This window comes from Scleropages formosus, chromosome 19 (assembly GCF_900964775.1).
Source record: "Scleropages formosus chromosome 19, fSclFor1.1, whole genome shotgun sequence".
In the NCBI taxonomy this organism is placed as follows: domain Eukaryota; kingdom Metazoa; phylum Chordata; class Actinopteri; order Osteoglossiformes; family Osteoglossidae; genus Scleropages; species Scleropages formosus.
The window spans coordinates 24557867-24580848 of record NC_041824.1 but is presented as its reverse complement, the minus strand read 5'-3'; the positions used below and the strand labels follow the sequence as shown (position 1 = coordinate 24580848).

The 22982-nt window shown below is 45.9% G+C and overlaps 1 protein-coding gene across 5 annotated transcripts; it reads left to right on the top strand.

Annotated features, from left to right (window-relative positions):
- The first annotated feature begins 702 nt into the window (after positions 1–702).
- Positions 703–21176, top strand: rasl10a (RAS-like, family 10, member A). 5 transcript variants are annotated; one of them, XM_018749133.1, is made up of 5 exons: positions 703–1461; positions 2168–2233; positions 15148–15272; positions 19620–19715; positions 20010–21176. In XM_018749133.1, the coding sequence occupies exons 1-5, from the start codon at positions 1246–1248 to the stop codon at positions 20278–20280; spliced, it is 774 nt and encodes a 257-aa protein (XP_018604649.1). In that variant the 5' UTR covers positions 703–1245; the 3' UTR covers positions 20281–21176. The 5 variants fall into 5 exon arrangements, with proteins under 5 accessions (XP_018604649.1, XP_018604650.1, XP_018604653.1 ...); XM_018749134.1 differs by lacking the exon at positions 2168–2233; XM_018749137.1 differs by lacking the exon at positions 19620–19715 and having other exon boundaries at positions 15148–15233.
- The last annotated feature ends 1806 nt before the right edge of the window (positions 21177–22982 follow it).

The following is a 22982-nucleotide window of genomic DNA, read 5'->3' as shown; positions in this document are numbered from 1 at the left end:
GCACCCCCCCCCCCCCCCCCAGGTGTGTATTTCCACTCTTTCCTTGGAGGACACTCTGCACATCATAGCGTCCTTTGTCCAGCTCGTCCTGCACTTCCGGTCATCCACACGTGCCTGTCTCTGCGTGTCCACTCTATTCGTGTGGGGTGCAGCGCTTCTCTTCCGATGTAACGAGTGTCATTTCGTGTCTCTTCACGTCTTCGCGCCTTCAAGGCGGCCTTGTGCTCTCGTGCTCAAGAATATTGAACATCAACCAATTTCTCACAAATAAAGCTGCATGACAAAGTTAAGGGAAAAGCCCTTTTCCCTACGGATGGAAAGACGACACACGAAGCGCAGAGACTGGACGCGCAGACACACACACACGCGCACGCGTTGAAAGAGATGGATTCTCCCGCCGCATCTCTGCGACTCAAGGCGGCTTCGCAGCCAGTAAGTGTGTGAGCGCCCGAGGCGAGGAAATGACAGCTCGCGCCGTGTCACACACAGAATCGTCGATGCTCTTTTCAACGCAGAAGGCAATTTGAGTGCGCAGGGTCGCGCGACGGGACTCGGTCGAGCTTGAAGGACCCTGGCAGTCGACCTTGGCGCGTCGGCACGAGATGTGCGTGTGACACGTGTGTGAATTTGTACGCGCAAAGTGCTGAGAAATCACACGCAGTCACTGTGATGTAGCGGTATCGTATCGCAGAGATCCATCCGCCGCGCGCGAGCCAAACGTAACCGAGGTCTCGTGGCGAAATTCCCAAGAACTGACTCCCTCACCCGAAGAATACGGGGGCGAGAGGGGGAGGGGTCGTACAACAATACAAGTACCGCAACCTCTCCTCTCCTCCCTGATGGAATGCGCAGACGTTGCGAAAAACATCTTTTTTTTTCTCTCTCTCTCTCTCTCTCTCTCCGCCGTGTCAGTTTACGCATTTTTATGTTTTAGGGGCCAAAGGAAGGAACGCGTACCGCGTGTTTGCGGGAGAGGAGACTCATGTGCTTGAAGCTTCCGCACCGCAAGTGGCAAACAAGACGTCGGCGGTGACAAAGGATCCTTTGGGACTGCGATGCATTGTGACGGGTCATTTCGTGTAACATTTTGTATGAGATACGACGAAGGGGACATTTCTTGTTTTAGACAGGAAAAGTGGTTTGGTATTTTTACAGCTAAGGGACCGGGTGATGTGCTGTTAAAGCGAAGGGTGAGCAGCGCTATGGCTCAGGCTGCGCTGTGACCGCTCTGCGCGCTCCCGCGGGATGGTCGAGACGTTGAGCATCGCCGTGATCGGCGCTCCGGGTGTCGGCAAAACTTCCATAATCCGTCAGTTTATTTATAATGACTTCTCAGAGGTCTACACTCCCACCAGGTCCAGGTACGTGTACCGGCCCTCGGTCATTCTCAACGGTCACATGTACGACCTGAAGATTTTGGATGTCCCGCCAATTTCGTCTTTCCCCGCCAGCACGAGCCAGGTAGGGTTCGAGGCGCTGCAGTCTCCTTCCACACACATCGCCGTTAATTCCAAATGTTTTCCATTTCTGCCTTGGACGTTAATTCACTTTTGTCCCTCCTAGAACACACATACACACACACACACACGCACACACACTCTCTAAGGGGGCAGTGAGCAGAGGACTGCCTGTGTTTCAGCCACTTAAATTAAATTCCGCATCATTCGCCCAGTGTGCTCATGCAGTATTCAGCCTGCACGTATTTGCTCTCAAAATTGTTTTATGCAACAGCGAGTCCGTTACGCGCCCTTTACTAACTCCCTGCTAGTAAAATTAATGAACAATAATCCAGTCCGTCAGTTTTCACACCTCGGATTCGGAATTGCTCTTCGCGGTTTTTCGCCGGTGGGAGCGCGCGAGTCTTCCCGCTGAGGCGTTTTCAGCACTTCACGTGTTCATTTATTTTCGTCCTTTATTTTCTTCTCTGGGCTCTTTTGGTTACGAACTAAAGGCAGACTCGATGTAAGGTGTAGAACTTCACTTTGAAATTAAACATTTTTAGAGGTTTAGGTAACAGCCGCTTCGCCACCACTCCGGCAGGTACAGAAGGTGCAGATGGGACAGTATTTCAGTCTGTCTATATTATATATTAATATAATATACATAATATATTAATGTATGTATTTTAATCAAGTTTAACTTTTAAAACGTTCTTCTAAAATGATAGGTGCAGTTATGCTTGACACTGGATCAGGCGGGAAAATGTGGACTTTCCAAATGCTCCTTCCCCACAGTAAGTGTGTTAATAAGCCAGGGCGCGCTGCCGATGCTTGTGCCACGTTCATTTATCCCCCAGTATTTCTTCATAACTGCTATTGCTAATATTTTGTCTCCCCAGTACCGCGCAAGTTGTTGTTACACCACTGCTACATGAAGTATTTTGTATTTTCTGAGGCCTTAGAACTAGATAGTGGCCAACAAGGATGTCCCCGAAAGTGACAATTAATCATATTATATTCAGGAATTTACTTAATTATTAATACTTTTTAAAAGCACAGGTTTACAGGTACCGATCACATCTTGCGCCTCAATTTTATGTTTAGAGTCTTTACTGAGCATCTCACAAATTGCTTTATTTGAGCTAGTAAGTGTGTGGTGAGGCTTAAAGGTGTCCCTTTTTACTCTTTAAAATGTGATTTACATAAATACAATATCACAATTGTCCCACCAGTGTGATAAAGATTTAGGTAACACGGATGTAAATTTGAATTTTGTACTCAAATCTCTTTTTCAAACCTCTTTGATTTTTATTGTGGATTCAGGACAGGGGTCTTCACCGGAGAAGGCCGTCCTCTTTGGATCAGTTGCCATGGATACCTTACTTGTGAATGTTTTGTGTCTTCCAGTCTGCAAATACTAAATCTCTCTATGTCTTTCTCCCTCATTGTACATATGTCTACACCCTTTGCAGGGTTTGGGCAGCCCAGGGAGTGGGATGAAATGGACCGCATGGTTAGTTAAATTAATGCTGAGACACTCATATTGGTTCTTTGGCTCACCACAGGCAGGGTATACGCATCTCCCACGTGGGATTCGGGTGTAGCAGGGATTATGTTGGTAGGTAAGCCTGGAACAAATAGGATGAGCCTGAGCTGACAGCCTAAAACATCAAAACCAACCCTGTTGTCAAAGGATTTAATTTCTCAGTAATTTATTTTTATTAATATTTCTCTCTAATGTTACTGCAAAGAGAAAAAATGCACATGAAGCAGAACAAAACTATGTAAATGTAATGGCACAATAACACACGTAACTTAAATATTTGAGTGGTGTTTGTCAGTCTAAAATGCGGGCGAGAATATGCAGTGCAATTGTCACCAGGATAATCATAGTAAATGGGGCACAACTTAGCATCACACAAGCTCATTCACATTAATGTGATCAAAAACTTAGAACACAGCATGTACGAAGGCACAGTGTAGAGACAAAAGACTTGTTAAACAGACATTTTAAGCGACTTGCTGCTTTAACCTTGCTAGCTTGCAAAGTTTTTATCATGTGCTTTCATGCTGTGCATAGCAACTTAACATCACACCACTAATAGCTGTGCTCTGAGAACATATTGAAAGTTGAATCATAAATGAGACAATTCTCAACTAGTTTAATGTGTTAAATATCTACTTTAACATTAATATATATATATAATTGTGGTTGTTGAGTGGTTAGGAAAGGGCCCTAAGTACATGGATCAAAGTGTGACCCTGTATGTTGTGAGCTTTGTGTCGTGGTCCTCATGGACTATGTAGTAATTTACCCCATAACATCAAATATCCTGCTGATTTAGTGCCATTTTTGTTTTGAATCTTTAGAGAAGTTATTGCAGAGGTCCTTGGAAGGGCTTACTGTGCACTCCTGTGTTGAAGAGATGAGGTCTGTGAAAGCTGAGTAGTTTCTCCAGACTGGAGTTTGCTGAAGAGCAGGATACACACTTATCTGGCTTACCCAGATTTAGCAGCTAGTCATTTCCGTTGATCCCTCAGTATTCACACATACAGCTGTGTTTGCTGCTGTTTTTTATGGACGTACACTCAAGACTAAAACTTATATTCACATCCCTTTGCATCCCCTGCTGACCATCATGAAGCTCGCCTCTGTATTGTTCAGTATTTTCATCAGAAGGAGACTGGTGTGAAATTATATGACACTGCCTCCAGCATTAACCTGAAGCAGTTTTGAAAAGGTTGAATATGGCAACACAGATCACACAGTCACAGGACTCTGATGTTTGGAGGTTGTTTGATCTGCTTAATTAGTTCTCTTGTATGAGGAGCACATGGTGGTGAAATTCCAGCCCACTGCAAGCGTGGCTTGTGAATCCATTTTCTCATGAAAGGTGGTGCAGTGGGTGTGAAGCACTGCATTCTCTATTTTGAACCTCATTGATCCTGTTTACAAGAGTGCCGTCACTTTGATCTATGAGCAGTGTCTGTAGAGAAGTGTCAGTATTGACGGGCATGTCGAGCACCTGCCTCTGGCCACTGGTGTAGGACTGAAGGTTGGTTGCAGAGACTCAGCAGTTGGAGACCTGTAGTGTCTGTGTGGATCCTTCTTTGCCAGTCCGTCGATCCGGAGTTCACCACCTCCCTCCCCCTAGTTTAACATTGTGGTGTCTTTGCTGCTTTAAGTAGGGCCAGTATGCTGGAACAAACTCAGCAAGACAACTCCAGACCACTGCACTATGACCAAGCCCCCTGCCTTGCCTCCCTCTGTGCTGCTGGGCCCATGTTCTCCCATCAATACATGCTCGTGCTACTCTCCCAGCCTCTCTAGATGATGATCTTTCAGGTCACCAGGGGACATACTGTGTTCCAGCAAAAAATACACTGTGTATTAACATTTGCATAATTGCAAATGTTTCCACTAGATGTCCACAAGACAGATGACAAGAAGCTGCGAATTTTGCAGAAAAAGGTGCACTTGGACAGGCAACACACATACAGTCTGAAACCGCTTGTCCCACGCAGGATGGCGGTGAACTGGAGCCTAACCCGGCAACACAGGGCCTAAGGCTGGAGGGGGGAGGGGACACACCCAGGACGGGATGCCAGTCCGCCGCAAGGCACCCCAAGCAGGACTTGAACCCCAGACCCGCCAGAGAGCGGGACCCGGCCAAGCCCGCTGCACCACCGCACCCCCCTGGGACAGGCAGCAGCAAAGCAGATTTCAGGATATACTGAGGTAGAGATGGGGCCTAAAACAATATACTTATCGAGTTCAGCAAAACTTCTCATTCCTTGCAGGACTGAGTGTATGGAGCAGGTGGCAAGGAGAATTTGTGACCTGCAGAAAGTGATGATTCATGGAGGGACAAGTGGGGCAGAAGCTCTATGACAGACAGGAGGTGACATCTTTGTCATGCAGGAGAGAGCCTCTGTTCGGTTACAAGATTTAGTTTGCGCTCAGGTGGCTGTACAACACTTTACTTTATTACAGCATGACCTGTGCATGTAAACAACGGGTGCTGAGAGGACAGATGCATGTCAGGCCTTGTCTTTTATGAACCAGGGATTGTGGAGACAGATGGTGGTTCTGGGACTGCTGGAAGAAAGCACTGGAGAGAGCTTTTCTCAGGGTAGCTTGTGCAGCACTGTAGCAGCGTTGCTACTGCGCTTCATGACTCTTGTGAAAATCTGCAGTTTTATTGGGGAGAGCCATAGCTTTGGCAGGATTGCAAGATTTTAAAATTATTTTTCTTTTTAATGTCACAGCACAGAAGCTGTGAAAATTTCTCATTTTAGCTGAAGAGCTTTCTAGTCCAGCTGACAGATTTTGATTCCGAGCTTCTCCTTCAACTTACAATTTTTTTGACTCCCTGAACTAAATTTCTGCAGTTTTCAGGTTTTCAGTGTGTTTCAGGATATTCTGTTAAAGGCACAGGAATCATTTCTCAGACATTCAGGTGGTTCTGGGGTTTTCATACAGAAACTAGATTGTAATTATAAGACAGTATATTCTGTTCTGCTGCTTATTTAATACCCTCCACTGAAGCATACTGCTCAATTGTGACAACGTTCCTACACTTTGAGTATGAACAATGAAACATTATTAGTAGATGAAATGTAACACTAACTTCTTCTGTTTAATGTGAGGTATCAAGTAACATTTAGGTTAACATTACTCCCTTATACTTGAAGGACCCAGGTTCACATGTCATTTCCTGCTGCAGTACCCTTGAGCAAAATGCTCACCCTGAAATTGTTCCACAAAAATTACCCAGCTGTATAAAAGGGAAAATGATTGTAAGTATCTGAACACCGTAAATGACTTTGGCAAAAGTGTCACCTTAATAAATGGATGATTTTATGTGACAGCCTGATAGGGAGTGTTACTCGGTGTGCTTTGAGCTTCTGCTCTTGGCTGGCAATGATAGCATGATGTTCTTTTAGTGTTACATTACATTTACGTTTATTCATTTAGCAGACGCTTTTCTCCAAAGCGACGTACATCTCAGAGAAGATACAGTTTGTGCATTACATAGGAGAAAGAGAGACATAGTTGCAGACATGTGATTCTTAAGTAAATCCACTTAGTTCCTTTCCACTTTATGCACTAGTGTTCATCGCACGGGTAGGTGCACAAAAATCAGGACAGACTAATCCTGATCACCTTTCTACATTTTTTTTTTAAGAGTACACAAACATTTACGTACAATACAGGAGTAGCGACTGTGTAAAGGCATATCTGGGGATGATCAAGTTAAAGTTCAAGTTACGGTACATGAACATTTACACCGTACATGAGCTTCAGAGATCATGGGGGAAGTGAGTTCGGAAAAGGTGAGTTTTCAGACCCTTCTTGAATGTAGACAGAGTTTCTACAGTTCTGAGTGAGAGGGGAAGGTCATTCCACCAAGTCTTGTAAATAGCTATGAGCAGTTCTACTGAAGCATTTGTAGGCAACAACCAGGGTTTTGAAATTGATCCAGGCAGCTATAGGAAGTCAGTGCAGAGAAACGAGTAGCAGAGATACATGGGAACGCTTTGGCAAGTCAAACACAAGTCGTGCAGCAGCGTTCTGTATCAGTTGCAGAGGTTTGATGCAGCAGCGGGAAGGCCACACAGGAGAGAGCTGCAGTAGTCCAGACGGGATGTCACCATGTCCTGGACAAGTAGTTGGGCAGAGTCAGTTGTGAGGTAAGGACGGATCCTGCGGATATTATGGAGGATGTATCTGCAGGTCTGGGTTGTGGCTGAGAGAAAGATAGACTCGAGTCAATCGTCACTCCTAGACTCTTAGCCGAGGAGGTAGGCAAAATGAGTGAGTTGTCCAGTTTGATCGATAGCTTGTGACAGGAGGACAGACCAGCTGGGAGGTGAAGAATCTCTGTTTTGGAGAGGTTGAGTTGGAGGTGATGATCAGACATCCAAGCAGACATGTCTGACAGGCAGGCAACGATGTGTGTGGAAATGTCTGGTGCTCCGGGTGGAAAGGAGAGGAAGAGCTGGGTATCATCAGCATAGCAGTGGTATTTGAATCCATGGGAGGCTATGACCAGGCCGAGGGGGCAGGTGTAGATCAAGAAGAGAAGAGGACCCATTACCGAGCCCTGCGGGACACCGGTTGAGAGAGGCAGAGGAGAAGAACAAGAGCTCCAGCAGACCACGTGATAGGATCTGTCAAATAGGTAGGACTCAAACCATCTTAGTGCTGCTCCTTTGATCCCAAGCTGACTAAGAGAGGAGAGTAGAATCCGGTGGTTGACAGTGTCAAATGTTTCAGACAGATCGAGGAGGAGCGGGAGGCGGCTCTAGCTGACTGGAGAGCATCAGACACTGCCAGAAGTGCCATCTCCATAGAGTACACAACTTTAAAACTAGACTGATATCCATCGAGGAAATGATTCCGGGTGAGGAATTCAGATAGTTGATCACAGGCTGCCCACTCTGTAGTTTTAGATAGGAAGGAGAGGAGGGAGGCTGGTCTGTAGTTTTGAACCGAGTTGGGATCCAGAGAGGGTTTCTTTAACAGAGGTGAAATGAGAGCAGTTTTGAAGGCAGCTGGGAAACAGCTGCCTTCATTAGTCACAGTATTACTGTGATGTTCAATGATCACAGTAATACTGTGATGTTGCAGCAGTGTGACTGTAAGTGCCCTAATTCAGGCACGGCAGAGGAGCAATGGAGAAAGCCTTAACAGCACCATCAGTCCTGCATGGGCCCTGAGAAAAGTGGTCCCTGGGGGATGGAGGCAGGGCTTCTCTCCATTTCCTTCATAGTGGCACTGTCAAGAATGCAATAGGGGAAGCTGCCTTTAGGTTGAGAAGAGGAATGAGATATTGGGGAAGATTTGAATAAGAAGCCAGATAAGATTCCTTGTCATCCTGTGGAGATTAAATAACAGAGTAGAGTATTCTTACTGGACCACATTAATAACAAAGTAACTCCAGTCCAGAAGTCTTGAATAACCTTAATGTGGACCCGCTTTTCACCTTACTTAATGTCTGTGCTTTTTGACTGTAGCGCGGCATAAAGGATCCCATTAGAGGAACAATTATACTGAACCCGATCAGTATGTACTGGACAGGCCTTCATCTAGATTGGTTGGAATTTGCCTTACTTCTGTCTGCGGCCCCTCACAAGAACACTGTACAGTATGTAGTGATTTGCAGTTACTGTATATGCAGTCTGCCTTTCCACTCAGCTAATCTGTGATCACCACAGACTCATCCTGCAGAAGGAGTATTTCCATTTTCCTCCCCAGCTCACCTCCTTCAATATTCCTGGCGGCAGAGGATGCCCACATTGCTCAGTGTGTACTGTTTGGTTTGTGAGAGCATCTGTCATGATCCATCCTCTGTGCACCATGACAGATGGCACTCAGATGCATGGTACCACTCTCTCACTTTGTGGCATATCACTGTGGCTCCTTCCTTGTTGACTTCCTCAATGACATCATCATCATCATCACCACCATCACTTCCATCTCCATCACTTTGTTGTAAGAATGCCATACCAATACTTGTTTTTTCCCCACTACTTTTTAGAGCCCGCAGTCATGCCATCGTCTGGTCCTCTCACCGAATGACTGATGTGGCACATATTGGCTAGTGATCGGCAGCTGGCGTTTAGACAGGAGACCTCAGAGGAAAAGCAGCATGTTCATGGAAGAAGCAGTGAAGAGCCAGCTGCGGCAGCATTCCTGCTGGCCTAAGTGAAAAACAAACGCCTATTGAGAGAGACAAATCCCAGCTGGAGATCTACTGTGGTACTATTGACTTCTTTTTTAATTGAAGGCCTTCAGTAAATATGCACTAGTATATATGGGTAAGTATGAAAGTGGAAGCCTGGCAAGTCACCTGAGATGAAGATATTTGCTAAGGGACTCTGTTGTGTTATGTTTAACAATTCCTGTTGTTGTTAGAGATCCTATGACATTTATTATGAACAGAAGGGCTTTTAACCTGCTGTCATGGCCATATTCCCAATCTGTTCCTCTCAATCTGGTTGCCTAATTATCCCCTTGTGTAATTGGCTAATTGTATTCACAACTCTCCATCACAGTAAAAGTGTAGTAAGGATTTTGGCCCAAAAACTACCATAAATTATTAGTAAAAATATGTTTGTACATGAGGGGTGCGGTGGTGCAGTGGGTTGGACCGCAGTCCTGTTCTCCGGTGGGTCTGGGGTTCGAGTCCCGCTTGGGGTGCCTTGTGGCGGACTGGTGTCCCGTCCTGGGTGTGTCCCCTCCCCCTCTGGCCTTGCACCCTGTGTTGCCGGGTGGGCTCCGGTTCCCCGTGACCCTGTAAGGGACAAGCGGTTCAGAAAATGTGTGTGTGTGTTTGTACATTAGAGATTGTGAAACGAGTAAGCCACTTACTTCTTTAAGATTAAGTAAACTTAAAGAAGGAGGACAGGGATCAGATGTCATTCACTTCCTCTTTCACTTGGTATTCTTTTCTCCATCACTTGTTCCTGTTGATATAGATAAGCCATTGAGCCTGTCTGTTGTCACTGCATTTGCCTGAGAAGCACAACTGCAGTGGGGAGAATAAAAGAAGCAGTACAGTAACACTCAAACAAACACTGCAGTCGGAAGTTGCATGCAGAGTTGTGTACTGCCGGCTCTGCCAAGCATATGGGTAATTAGCAGGGCTTAAGCACAGCCACCCAGATCACTGGAGTGCTTTGTTTTGTTTTCCGTCTGTGTGTTTCAGATTCAGTTGTGACTGTGTTTGACTGTAGCTTGACATGGCTGGAATTTTCCAGCCTAGCGTAGAACTATGCCACAGATGTTCTTATACTTTCCCTCACATTTTGAGCTCCTTAGCTTTCCATTCTAAGGATTTAACCAAAACAACTCCTACTCTGGTTACGTGTAGCAAAACCAGCTTTTATAATTGTATACTTACACACCGTCTCTTGGAATGTGTACCTCTAGACAGGGGCGAGCTAGCATTCATATATCTTGCCTCTACATTGATATCCATTCATCACCTTCACCACCTTGTCTTGCTCCAGCAGGTCTAAGTACAGGTTCTCTGCGCTGTGGCTTCCTGACGGGACTGTTGAAAGAGGTTGTTACAGAAGATGATTCCAAGGAAGTCTGGCAAAAAGGACAAGTTTGGTTTTAAAATACAACAAAATCTATTGCAGCACAGTGATAAAGGGTCACCTGAGCAAATGGCAGAAGTGATTCAACCACTGATCTCATCTTCCCTACTGAAATCCAGCAGCACAACCTGAGGAGAGGCTCAGCAGTTCAGAAGCCAAGTTTTTGCCTAATTTGTCTGAACCTGTGAAAGGTCCACCTCTACTTAACACATGAGAGACTGCAGGTAGTAAACTGATGAAGGGCTGGGACCTGTAACCAGAAGGCTGCCCTGCTTTTATAGCTCTGGAACAAGTGACTGCACCTGAAGTCGCCAGCTGTATAAATGAGGAAATGTAAAATTTTCGCTGTCAATATAGTTGTTCTGGACAAGGCCTGAGTGCATGGATGCTGTAGCTGCTAAACTCTGCCCAGTGGGAGGGCAGTCCAGCTGGACTCTACTGACTGGTTAGCCTGGCCTGGTTAACCACGAGAAAGGGGTGTTTTTACAACTGAGCTCCTGTGCTTCTCCATCCCCCCTTCACAGAGCTACTCCTGCTTCCCTATATAAAAATGAGCTGGCTCCATTGACTAGGAGATATGGGATGCTGCATTCTATTTTTAGCTGCCAGAAAGATAATGTTGCATCTCCACATTTTTTTCCATGGTGTATTTTTACTGAGTGACTCTTTGTATTGGTATCTGCTATCTAGCTGTTTGGCTGGCTTGTGCAGATAGGTGATGAGGAACTTTGACCTCTCTAAGACTTAACAGACTTCTTACAACTGAGAAACTGCACACACGAGGCAGTTGAAACAAAGTGGCAGCCCAGGGTAACAAAAATGAATTAATGCACAATCCACAAATGTTCTTTACTTGGACATTAATGTGTGTATGTGACACATTACATTGCTTTAAGAGGGGCAGTGTTTAAGTGCATCACATTCCATAGCATGGCTTTTCCCTTGGCTGTGGTGTGGCAGTCAGACCCCCCCGTGCCTTTCCCTCGGTACCTGTCCCCCTGCCTCAACATACGGTGGGTGCTCATTTTTTCTCGATTGCATCCAACAGCTCCTATATGACTTACTCTCCCTAGACGCAGTCTGGAACAAATATCGTGCTGGGAAATAGGGACGGGTCGGATGAGGGCTGGGGAGCAGAGAAACAGAGGCATATGGAGAGAGATGAAAAACACTAATGCTGAAAATCAATCATATTTTCCCTCTAGAGATAAGATCGAGTAAGACGGGAGGGGAGAGCAGAAACACCATGGCAAGAAGTGCCAAACCTCCCCATTTGCCTCCCTTCCTCCATTTATTTTCTCCTTTCATTTCTCTGTGTCTTCCTCCTCTCCCCACCTCTGTCTCTTTTTCATCATCTCTTTTGTCTCCCTACCTTCATTGCTAATCATTCCAGTGGCACAGTCTTTGCCTGGGTGTGAGATTGCCTTCATTATCTCCTTTGCTAACTGTGAGGCACCTCCTCCACGCACACCACTGCTCATCTGCAATCCGCACACAGCAATATGCCTCATCCTTCAAATGGGAGCAACTCAAATCAGTGCTCATTGAAATTTATGCATTACAGCCATCATCATTAAAACACACATTAATCAGTGACTTGAAGGTGTTCCTACCAACCTCTTCTCTAGGCCATCTTTGCAAATGTCTTAAGGCAGTCTCTCTGTGTTGCATCATTACAGCCCATAACTTGATTAAGTGTTTGCGCCCTTGTAGGACCATTCAGCATTATGATATCATAATGGTTAAGGACACCGGCTTGTAACCTGAAGGTTACCTGCTGAATTTCCAGGAAGGACTTTGGTGTAATACCCTTGAGCAAGGTACTTGAACCTGAATTGTTCCGTTGAAGTGACCCATTGTATCAGTGAGAAAGGTTCTTAATAATGCAATAGGTGTAACAAAAATATAATATCAATAATTCCTGCTCATGACTCTAGATTGTAATGACTACAATTTGATTTAAATTTGATTGATTCCGGGTAGGGGGGCGTGCGGTGGCTTAATGGGTTGGACCGGGTCCTGCTCTCCAGGGGGTCTAGGGTTTGAGTCCCGCTTGGGGTACCTTGTGACAGACTGGCGTCCTGTCCTGGGTGTGTCCCCTCCCCCTCCAGCCTTACACCCTGTGTTGCCGGGTTAGGCTTCGACTCCCTGCGACCCCGAATGGGACAAGTGGTTCAGAAAATGTGTGTGAGATTCCGGGCAGGGGTGCAGTGGCGCAGCTGGCTTGCCCAGGTCCCACTTTCTCTGGCGGGTCTGGGGTTCGAGTCCTGCTTGAGGTGCCTTGTGACGGACTCGCATCCTGTCCTAAGTGCGTCCCCTCCCCCTCCAGCCTTGCACCCTGTGTTGCTGGGTTAGGCTCCGGTTTGCCGCAACCCCACTTGGGACAAGTGGTTTCAGGCAGTGTGTGTGTGTGAAATTCTGGGTAACTTATTGTGTCTGGTTTGTACAGTTGTAGTCACTTTCATTGGCTTCTTTATCTGTATTTTAAGAGAATTTTCTCAAATTCTCAGTGGTACTGTTGGATTATCTGATTTTCCTCTGTCAGTCTTTACACCTCCTCAGCTGATTACCCTGGCCCCCACCCCCACAGACATGCATGTCCTTCGCATGTGATGATCTGGTAACAAATGAAGGAACATGAGGGGGTGCTGATTCAAAATGAGGGACAATGAGGGCCATTGTGTCATATTCTGTCCAAATGGCCTTGCAGCTTGTATTGAGGTGGAGACTGGGATCAGTGAGTCAGCGCAAATGGGTCGTTCAGATTTCACTCTTTCCACGCAAAGTGAACAAGATCTTTGTCGCCGTCCAGAATTACCAATCCAAGCAATACAGCTGGCAGCCACTTGGAAAGCAACACTCCACCCGGCCTATCCTGCCAGTCAGTTTTGGATAAGTGGGTTCCATCCTCTCCAATAAAAACAGAGGTACAGCGAGTTCATGTTTATGGCCTCAGTCTAGACTGCTGTGTGACAGAGTGCAGCGACTGTCTGACTTTGCCAGGAGGAATCACAATATGAATTCCAAATGGGGGTCTGGCCCTCGTGTGTAAGACAGAACTTTGCTCTGAGAAATGAGTCTGGATGAGAGGCCTTTGTTTTGCCAGTATTCCTCTGTGCTCTGAAATGTTTTATAACTTTAAATTCACTGTTTTAATATGTTTTGTAGAATCTCTGTAGAATTCAGTTCACAAACTTTAAAATGGAATTATTTCCAGTCACAAGACCTAGGTTTTGTTTCATGCTCCCGCTGCAGTATACTGTAAAAATACTGTAAGTATATGCATATTTGTCCTTCAAAATATAAAGATTAAAAACAATATTTCAGTGTACCCTTAACTGCTTTTAACTAAAGATATGGACATAAAAGACAGAATTTCTGTGTTAAAGTCACCATTACAGTAAAATTAATCACTGTTCAGTTATTGTATTGTCTCTTTCTTTAATGATATTGTAAGATATCTGAATGTTTTGGGAGCTTATGCTGTATTTTAAATAATTTGTGTATGCGTTGTGAGCTGCATTCTTTTATAGGCATAGTTTCTGAAACCCCTCCAGTGCTCCAGTGCCATTCACTCAACTACCTGGTGCCTTGAAACCCCGCTAAGAGCTAAACTAAATAAGTGAACTGTTAAAGTTACATAACTGATTATTTTTAAAGTGTCGATGTATTTATTAACACATAGGTGGATACACATGTTATTTAGGGAGGGATTATATCTTTTCTGTTTAATTAGAGATTCTTTTTGTCTTAGATTACTTATGGGCATTGCTCTTTCTGCAATTGCACTGTTTACTGTGAGTGCTTTAGTGCTGGGAGGGTCTTATCTTTTTGGGCTTGGATGTTTGAGGTTTTGCCACATTAACAGGAGGCCAGGCACCAATAAGGGCTAGGAATGCCAGATGTGTCCCTGCGATGAGGCAGACTTATCTGTTAGTTCTAACCGAAAGCTTGGATGTCTGTATTATGAAGCTACTGAAGTGTCCATCTTTTTTTTGCTCATTGCCAGACGTTTTGGTATTGTGGCAGAAAACATAAACCTTCTGATAATTAAGGTTGGGTCTGTAGTTTAACAGCAAGATACTTTATTAGTATTGCTGAACTGTTATTAACAGTCATTTGTTCTGTAGAGCCAAGCATACATCATTACTTGTGTTTGCAAGTTCAAAAATAATTCTTGGGTCAAATGATTGAGAACTGTTGATGCCATGCATTTCACCATAAAGTACAGAATTTTTTACAATATACTTTTGATTGAAGTACTTACTCTGAAATTTTACAGTAAAAATGACTCTGCTTATATAAGGGTAAATAATTGTAGTTAGCTTGGTATACAAACCTAATTTTGTAACTCAAACTGGAAAAAAGTGCCAGGTGGACAATATTTAATAGTAATAGTTAACTATAGTGTCATTTCAGTCAGTTTGATATGTAAATATGGATGCATTTGTTGGTGTGTTTTTAGAACCCTTTTTATGATTTTCCATATGATAAACAATCTTATGCAAATTTCTGTTTCTGTCACCAGCCTTCATTGTTGATACTGACTTAAGAACTCTCATGCTGGGCCTGATGTGCACCCTTGTTCCACCTGCAGGAGTGGATGGACCTGCGCTGCCGAGGGGTTCGCAATGCCAATGCCTACATCTTGGTCTATGACATCTGCTGCGTGGAGAGCTTTGAGTACGTCAAGATGATACGGCAGCAGATCATGGAGCACCGGTAGAGATTGGGTTTTGCTTTATTCTGGTTTTCCCCCCATTTGTAGGACTTTTCAGAGCTGCCTGCCTGTGACACCCCCCGAGTAAACATGCACGAATGCTCTTTGCCTCCAGGGAACAGTGGGTTCTGTCCCAACTGGACTGTCACAGTCTGCATGGCTCAGATTCTAACTAGTATTTGAGCTGCAGCAACTAGGTGGCACATGGGAATTTTGGTTGGCGTTGACATGTGAATGCAGGGGAAAGGAATAGAATCCGTGCTTCCCCAGTCAGCCCGGTTCCTCGTTGGGAGCTTGCTGAGCTGCCATTCCTCATCGATGTCTCAGACTTCCCAGCATTCCCTTGCTGCCTTCACACCAGAGTCCTTGATGAGCCATGGTGAAAGCAGGTCCTCGTGAGGGAGCGAGACATGCCCTTTCTGCCTGAGTGAACAGTCTCTGCGACAGGAGAGTTGATCTGCACTGTCAGCACCCACCCCCACTATTCCTCGCACCTCCACGTAGTCACCCCACACGCCAAGGCAGCGCTTTCCACAGAGGGACAGGGGCAAGAACCTGGGAACAGCATGCAATTTGTGAACGGACAGGGCCTCCCCACTGTGGGCTCTGAACGGTCCAAAATCAAGGGAAGCAGCTACAGCTCTCACTCATCCATGTAAAACATAATTTGCTTGTTGGTGGTGAGGAGTGGTGCGCCCAGGCTTGTTTATTTGTGACAAGAGGGAGTGGAGACGTCCAAAACTTCTGCCAAAAGGAGTTTTCTGAGGCCGGTTGAATCTGATCCTGCTGTTTATACTTCATAGGAAGGCATTCATTATTTAGAGTAATGGAGGGTGCAAAGAGGAGAATGGGGGATGTGCCCTGAATTATTCACACCTGCAGAGCAGCATCTAGATGCAAGCTGTTGGCGTTCGAGTCAGCCAGGGGAGACCGGACTGTCACGTGGATTCTGAGAAGCGGCTCTCGTGCCGCTGAACTCTTGTGGCGTTTATGCGGTTTGTTTCCGAAGAACCATGACTGCCTGCATCTCGCTTTCTCCATGTGTTCCTTGTCCCCCTGTGAAGTGACGGCATACATGACGCCAGCAGAGTCCCGCTGCCGGCTCCTCCCTCTGGGCTTTGGGGCTTTGTCCACCTTCTTAAGAACAGCTGTGCTGGGGGGGCTCATCTGTGTGTTCGTGTGTATTTTGTGTCTGCTTTTGGTGAATGTTTCTCTGTGTTTTTTTTTTTTTTTGTTTGCATATATATTTTTGCATGACAGTTTTTGCTGGGTGTGTGTGTTCAATTTTGCTTACATGTCTGTGTTAACATTTTTGGTTAGTCTGTATGCATGATCACATTTGCATGTAGTTGCAAAGAGGAGTACCACCAGACCATGTGTGCACGTGCCCCCTTACCTTTATGTAGCTTCTTTTACCTGCTTCTGTCTAGTTCTTCTGCACAGAAGCAACAGATATTAATGAAAGCTTAAAAAACATAAATTTTTAATTTGCCATTGAGTATTTCAGAAAAAAGAAGGGGGTGCGGTGGCGCAGTGGGTTGGACCACGGTCCTGCTTTCCGGTGGGTCTGGGGTTCGAGTCCCGCTTGGGGTGCCTTGCGACGGACTGGCGTCCCGTCCTGGGTGTGTTCCCTCCCCCTCTGGCCTTACGCCCTGTGTTACCGGGTAGGCTCCGGTTCCCCGTGACCCCGTATGGGACAAGCGGTTCTGAAAGTGTGTGTGTGTGTGTGTGTATTTCAGAAAAATTCAAATGCATAAGAAAAGGCATAAGATGGAACTCTCTTGGAGGAAACTTTAAATTATATTTACATTTATTTATTTAGCAGATGCTTTTCTCCAAAGCGACTTCCAGGGAACTCTATGTAGTGTTATCAGTTGTCAGCTTAAAGGTGACTAAGTGTGTACTCAACCCGAGACACAAGAAGGCCCTCGGTATGTGTTCCTTAGCCTCCTGAAAGAGCACTTTTTGAGCTGGATCACTTTTCCTGTGTGTTTGGTTGGTCTGTCAACTGAACTCAGTGTAGGAGTTGCACTTTCTCATGAATGGAGGGATTGTTAACCAGGAGAAGGGTGTACAGGTCAGGTGTGTGTTCAGAAACAGTAGGCTGTCTGAGCTGGAGCTCGGGGTACACTGGAAGAGCACTGCCTATTCAACTAATTTGGAAATGCAGGGTAATTATACAGTATTTTACAGAAAAATTGACACTGTAACAGTACTAATGGCATTCCGCTAGTCGTTGTCTCTGTTGTTACACAAATATGATGGCAAAAACGAGCCTGCAGCAGACACACTGAGTCCTATTCAGCCCACTGTATGAACAGTTTTGACATCCCTGTTCTAGAACGATCAGGTGGCGTGTCGAGGTTCTTCTTGTGGGCTTTTGTGGTGCTGGAAAAGACCAGCTGCAGTCTCGGCAAGGTTGTTGTGGTACCACTTTTTGTTTTTCTCTCTTGTGTTTGTGGACTGCAGCTGACAGCCCAGCACTCTGGTGATGAGTGCGCTGTGGAGATGAGACGTTTCACCCCCCCCCCCCCCCCCGTCGGTCACTCCTAATTCAGTATAGAGGCTACACTGCCTGAGGCGCCTCCTACCTGTCAGAAAGTAGAAAGCATCTGACATGTAATTTTCCATTTCTGCACTGTCCTGCTCTTTTTTGTCTGTTGCCTGGTGCAGTGTGGCCCATGCACTGGCTACCCACAATTCATGGCTCACAGGCAAGCCATTGGGGTTGGATTAGAGCCGCAGTGTAGGCTGCAGGAGTGAGCATGCTCCCAAAAAGAGCACGTTAATGGACTGCAGCACTCCGAAACACCGTTTGATTTGTACTCTTTTAAAATGATCCAGGTGGTGTTCTCACACACACACACACACACACACACACACACACACATCGCTCCACAGAAGCACTGCAGGGAGCCTGGAGGGACATGGTAAAGGGAGGTGAAAAAAGCTGTTGGTCTTTTATCCTTGCAGTGCAATTAAAGTGTCAAAGACAGTCCCACCTGAGTCATCGCTTTGTCCCTGTGACACTCATCTGCAGCCTGGTTACAACAGTGCCTCTCGCTTCAACAGACACACTCGTCTCTAATGCCGTCCTCTGTCCCAACAGACTCAAGTGCGAGTTCATTTTTCACGCTGCGCCACGTCCTACGACTCTATCTGCCTCCGCTCTGCAGACCACACATGCAGTGATGGTAACTCACGGCAGACACGATCAATTCAGTTTAATGAAATTCACTTAAGTTCAGTTACATTTATTTTTGTATGGCTTCCTTCCCAATGAGCTGCCACAAAACATTTAATAGAGAATACAAATACACAAAGCAGAGAGAAGGGGACAGTTAACAGCTCGCATGAACATTTAAAGACTATTGCGGAAACGAATAAAGAAGGCAACGGAAGAGAGGGAATGAAACAGCACAGTTACAGGAGAACAAACCTGTGGGAGCCCAAGTCCAACTGCCTGTCCACCCCACCACACCATGGTAAGAGTATGCACTAGCAAAGAAGCATGGGCATTAATCAAAGTCTTCTGGAACAGCCAAGTGGCCCTCTGGCCTCAAACCTCTCTGGTCATCAGGTGGTCTTCAGTGGAACAGGCAGAGCAACGATAAGGCTTTGCAGTCTCAGCAAACTGAGCTTAGCCCTGAGCGTGGCAGATGGGAGAAGAACAAATAAATATGATCATAACACATGGTTCACAGCAGCAGAAATGAGCAAACAGTTTGAAAAGCAGCAACATGGACAGCAGCACTAGCAGCTTTACTCTGATATGAGGAGTGATAAGTCAAAGTAGAAAAGTATTGGGCCTTAAGTCTCAATTAGAGTACAGTGACTGAAGGGGAATCCCTAACACAGGCTGGTACAATATTCCAGGATTCATATGCTGTATATCTGAAGGCTTCGCTACTAAAAAGATTGATTAATATTTAGAGTTAGAAGAAATCCTGCAAACTGTGCTTCAAGACAGTGATCTGAGTGACATAACATGGATGGACTTCCAGGTTCCTCTTATGATCTCGCTCAGCATTTTGGATTCTCTAGTGTGTCACGGGTGCTCTGTAGAACTGCTGAAATGTGAGACATTATAAAAGCCAAGTCTGCTGTAGCCAGTATGTCTGTATTAATGAAAATAATGCCCAGGACAGGTGGGGGGCAGCCACTGGCACTGGACCCCCACAAGTTTTTTCCACCTTTGCCTTTTAGTTGGGAGTTTTTGGGAGTTTTTCACTTCCATTCCCCTGTAGCCAGTTGCCTTACTTACAGCTTTAATAAGTAGTTTATAGTAACTTAGTTTTTGTAGAAATGTAATATATAACCAACAGTTATGTCTCTGATGATTATTTCAGCGCTGCTTCGTGGTACCATGTAACGATGAGCTGCCCTTCACATCAGGAGGCCAGTCGTTTTCATGCAGCCCAGGATGTGTGTGGGATGTTTGTCCGGTGATTCCCGCTGTTGCTCCATCACTTTCATGATCCTGAATTTTGTTTCCAACACACAGACTGAAGAAATACTTTTGATTGCACTATTTGTCCTGTGGTGTAATGTTCCCCATATACCAGTGTTTGCCTTGATAGCCCCAGCAGTGAAAATGGTCTGTCTAATAGCATTACTGCTAATTTCTCATGGGTTTAAGAAAACATGAACCAAGTGCCTTTCCTGTGTTTCTGATACCATCTGTTTTTTCACATACATTCTCTTCCCCCCCTTCACTTCCTCTGTGATGTGCCAACCAGGGAAGGGAGTGGCAACGAGGTGACCATCCTGGTGGTGGGCAGCAAGCGGGACCTTCAGCGACAGCGCTTCACCCCGCGGAGGGCCGTGTCTGTGCTGGTCAAGAAGACGTGGAAGTGTGGCTACGTGGAATGCTCAGCCAAGTACAACTGGCACGTGGTCCTGCTCTTCAAGGAGCTGCTCGGCATCGCTGTGGCCCGTGGCCTGCGCCACAACCACGCCTCCATCCGCCTGCAGGGGGCGCTGCAGCGCAACCGCTGCTCCATCATGTGACCTCAGGCCCCTCCCCTGTTGCTTACAGGACCGTGTGATGCTCTGCTTCTGGACCCCGTCAATCAGAATGGCTGGAAAACACCTAGAGGCCTCACTGTATTTATGCTGTATTTTGACTGTCTTTCAGGATTGGTGCGTTGAGCCCCTTTGAACAGTGTCACGCACTTAAGAACCGCTGGACCTCGGCAACCTGTGAAATCTCTTGTTTGGCAGCATCTCAGAGAGAGTGCGTCACTTCCTCTTCCTGCTGCTCATTTTGTGTCAGGGAGCCACGAGCATAATGGGTACATAGGGAGCCACACCAGCGTCCCACCGCAGGTGTCCAGCCCTTACCTTTCTGCTGCAGATTGCCTACACAAAACACACACCTGGTAGCATCAGGTGTGGCACCTATGCTGGGCTTTGTTCAGACTAGTTGCTAGGCAGCAGCTGCTGGGAAGCTGAGACTTTCAAAATGGGGTTTGAGTGGGAATACATGCTGGAGGAAACATCAAAAAGAAACACTGCTAAAATAGTGCATGCTTCTTGTGGGAGATCCCTAGTCCTCTTTCCTTTTTGTCTGTAGGTTTTGTACACTTTCTGCTTCTTTTGTTCCACATTACATGAGCATTACTTTTGGAATTGTGGCCCTATGAGGCCTTATTATGCCGAGGAAACATTTCAGGTTTTCTCCTAGCTGATGCTCATCCGGTCAATTGCTCTTGTGTTTCACTGAAGTCTTCCTTGTGCAACAAAATAAGACCCAGACACAGGGTCAGAGAAACAGGTAAGGAGTCTGTGGAAACAGGAAGAAGGTGCACTTCCACCTGGATCCAGACTGGCTGCTCAGCGCTCAGCCAGATGAGGTCTGTGAGCGGAAAGCTCGATGTAGTGGACAGCAGGAGGGACATGATGTTAGCAGCATAGATGAGGTTAGGGTGGGGTGGGTGGGGGACAGTACTTTGCTGTAGCATTCTCACAGCATGTTCTAGCTGAGGTGCAGGGCAGCAGCCTCCCTTTGAAATGAGGGAACACTGTCCTACCTGACTCCTGAAACACGTGCAATGAATGAATGAAAGAAGGATAGAAGGAAAGAAAATGTTTATTAGCCCCAGAGGGTAATCTGGTTTGGTTGCAGCAGCATAAAATATGCAACATATGTACCCATAGACATACATGTGTACACAGTTAAGTACATACTTTTGCAATATTTGTGGATTTGACAAAATGACACTTTCATTATGCTGCATGGAACACATTTGCTTCAAACTATCACTGTTGTGTCACTCTGCACCAAACGCTGCCTGTTCCTACTGCTTCGGGTAGCAGCTGTTCCCTCACCAGTGTACCATGTTCCTCACTGTGTTTCTGGCCTTTCAGCCTCTATCTTTGGCACAGAGGTCAAATAAGGGAAAATCAATGGTGCCGTCTGTGAACGATGACTGTTACATAGGGGTCTCATGCACTGTGTGTGTGTGTGTGTGTGTGTGCGTGTATGTCCATGTCTCACTGAAACTGCAGTGCTCAGAGAAATGGGTGGAGCTACTGCAGGGAGGGATGCAAGGGTGGGTGTCCAACGAATGGGCGACAGAGAGTATAAATAAAACGTGATCTTGGTGTGGTGCTCCCAGGAAGTGGACCTCACCTCCCCCAACACGGAGATGGCCTGTTCAGCTGCCCAGCTGACTTTGTTTCCTCTGAACAAACACTGAGAAGCAGTCACATGCCTCTTCCACTGAAGGGTGACCTGTGTGTGATCGATCACAGAACATGACTTCAGCATGCACTGTCCATCTCACACCTGAAAAATAATCGTTTTGAACCTGGAAACCACAAACAATAGTAGCTCTACAAATTTCAGTCTAGGTAGATCTGAATGCAGAAAGTGATGCCGTTTAAGGGTCTCAATTACCCTTTTGATTTTTGGAGAAACTCAACATTGTAAGTATTACAGATGACCTACCTCTAAAACGACAAGGATTGACAAGGGAGGGTTTTCATCATGTCTGTGTAAGGAGAAAGAGGGTGGTGGGGGGGACAGGATTCAGATGTTTCCATGGAGTGACACCAGCTGTGACTCCGCCAGGCTGCACTGTTTAGCAGTTTTAGTCTTGGCCAGAAGGTGGCGCTGTCACCATGTCGCACAGCACTCATCGTGGGCCAAGGGCGTTTAAAGAATGTGTCCCTGCATGGATTTGTACTGTTTAAAGGCCTTTAGAACTGGCCACATTTTTGCCGATGGAAATAACTTGATCTATTTGGGTTGCAGACAGTGTGGGTTTTGGTGTCCGTGTCCTGTCGCAGTTTAAAGGGCTACTCTTTTGTATTCCTGTCAATATTGATATCTTTCTGTTGTTTTCACATTTCTTTATTGGATGTAGCAGTCTGTTATGTTTTATTGCTGAATTATAAAGTAAATTCTTACACTGAACAGTAGTTTGTGTTGTTTTAAAACATTTTTGTCTACTGTTTTGTCCATTTCTCTGATGCAGTGGGACACATGGCCTTTTATGACAGGGACTGGAGGTCAGTTATGCAAATCATTTCACTGCATGTGTGTCCTCACACAGGCCCTGTCTGTGTCCCCGACAGACCCATTTCCACTGTTATGGAAACATCGCTGGATGTTGCCGGGTGTCAGCAGGAAGAATCTGTCCGGTGCTGCTGGAACTGGGTTTCAGTCACTTTGCTGATTTAGAGGACATTGAAAAGGTGAAACACAC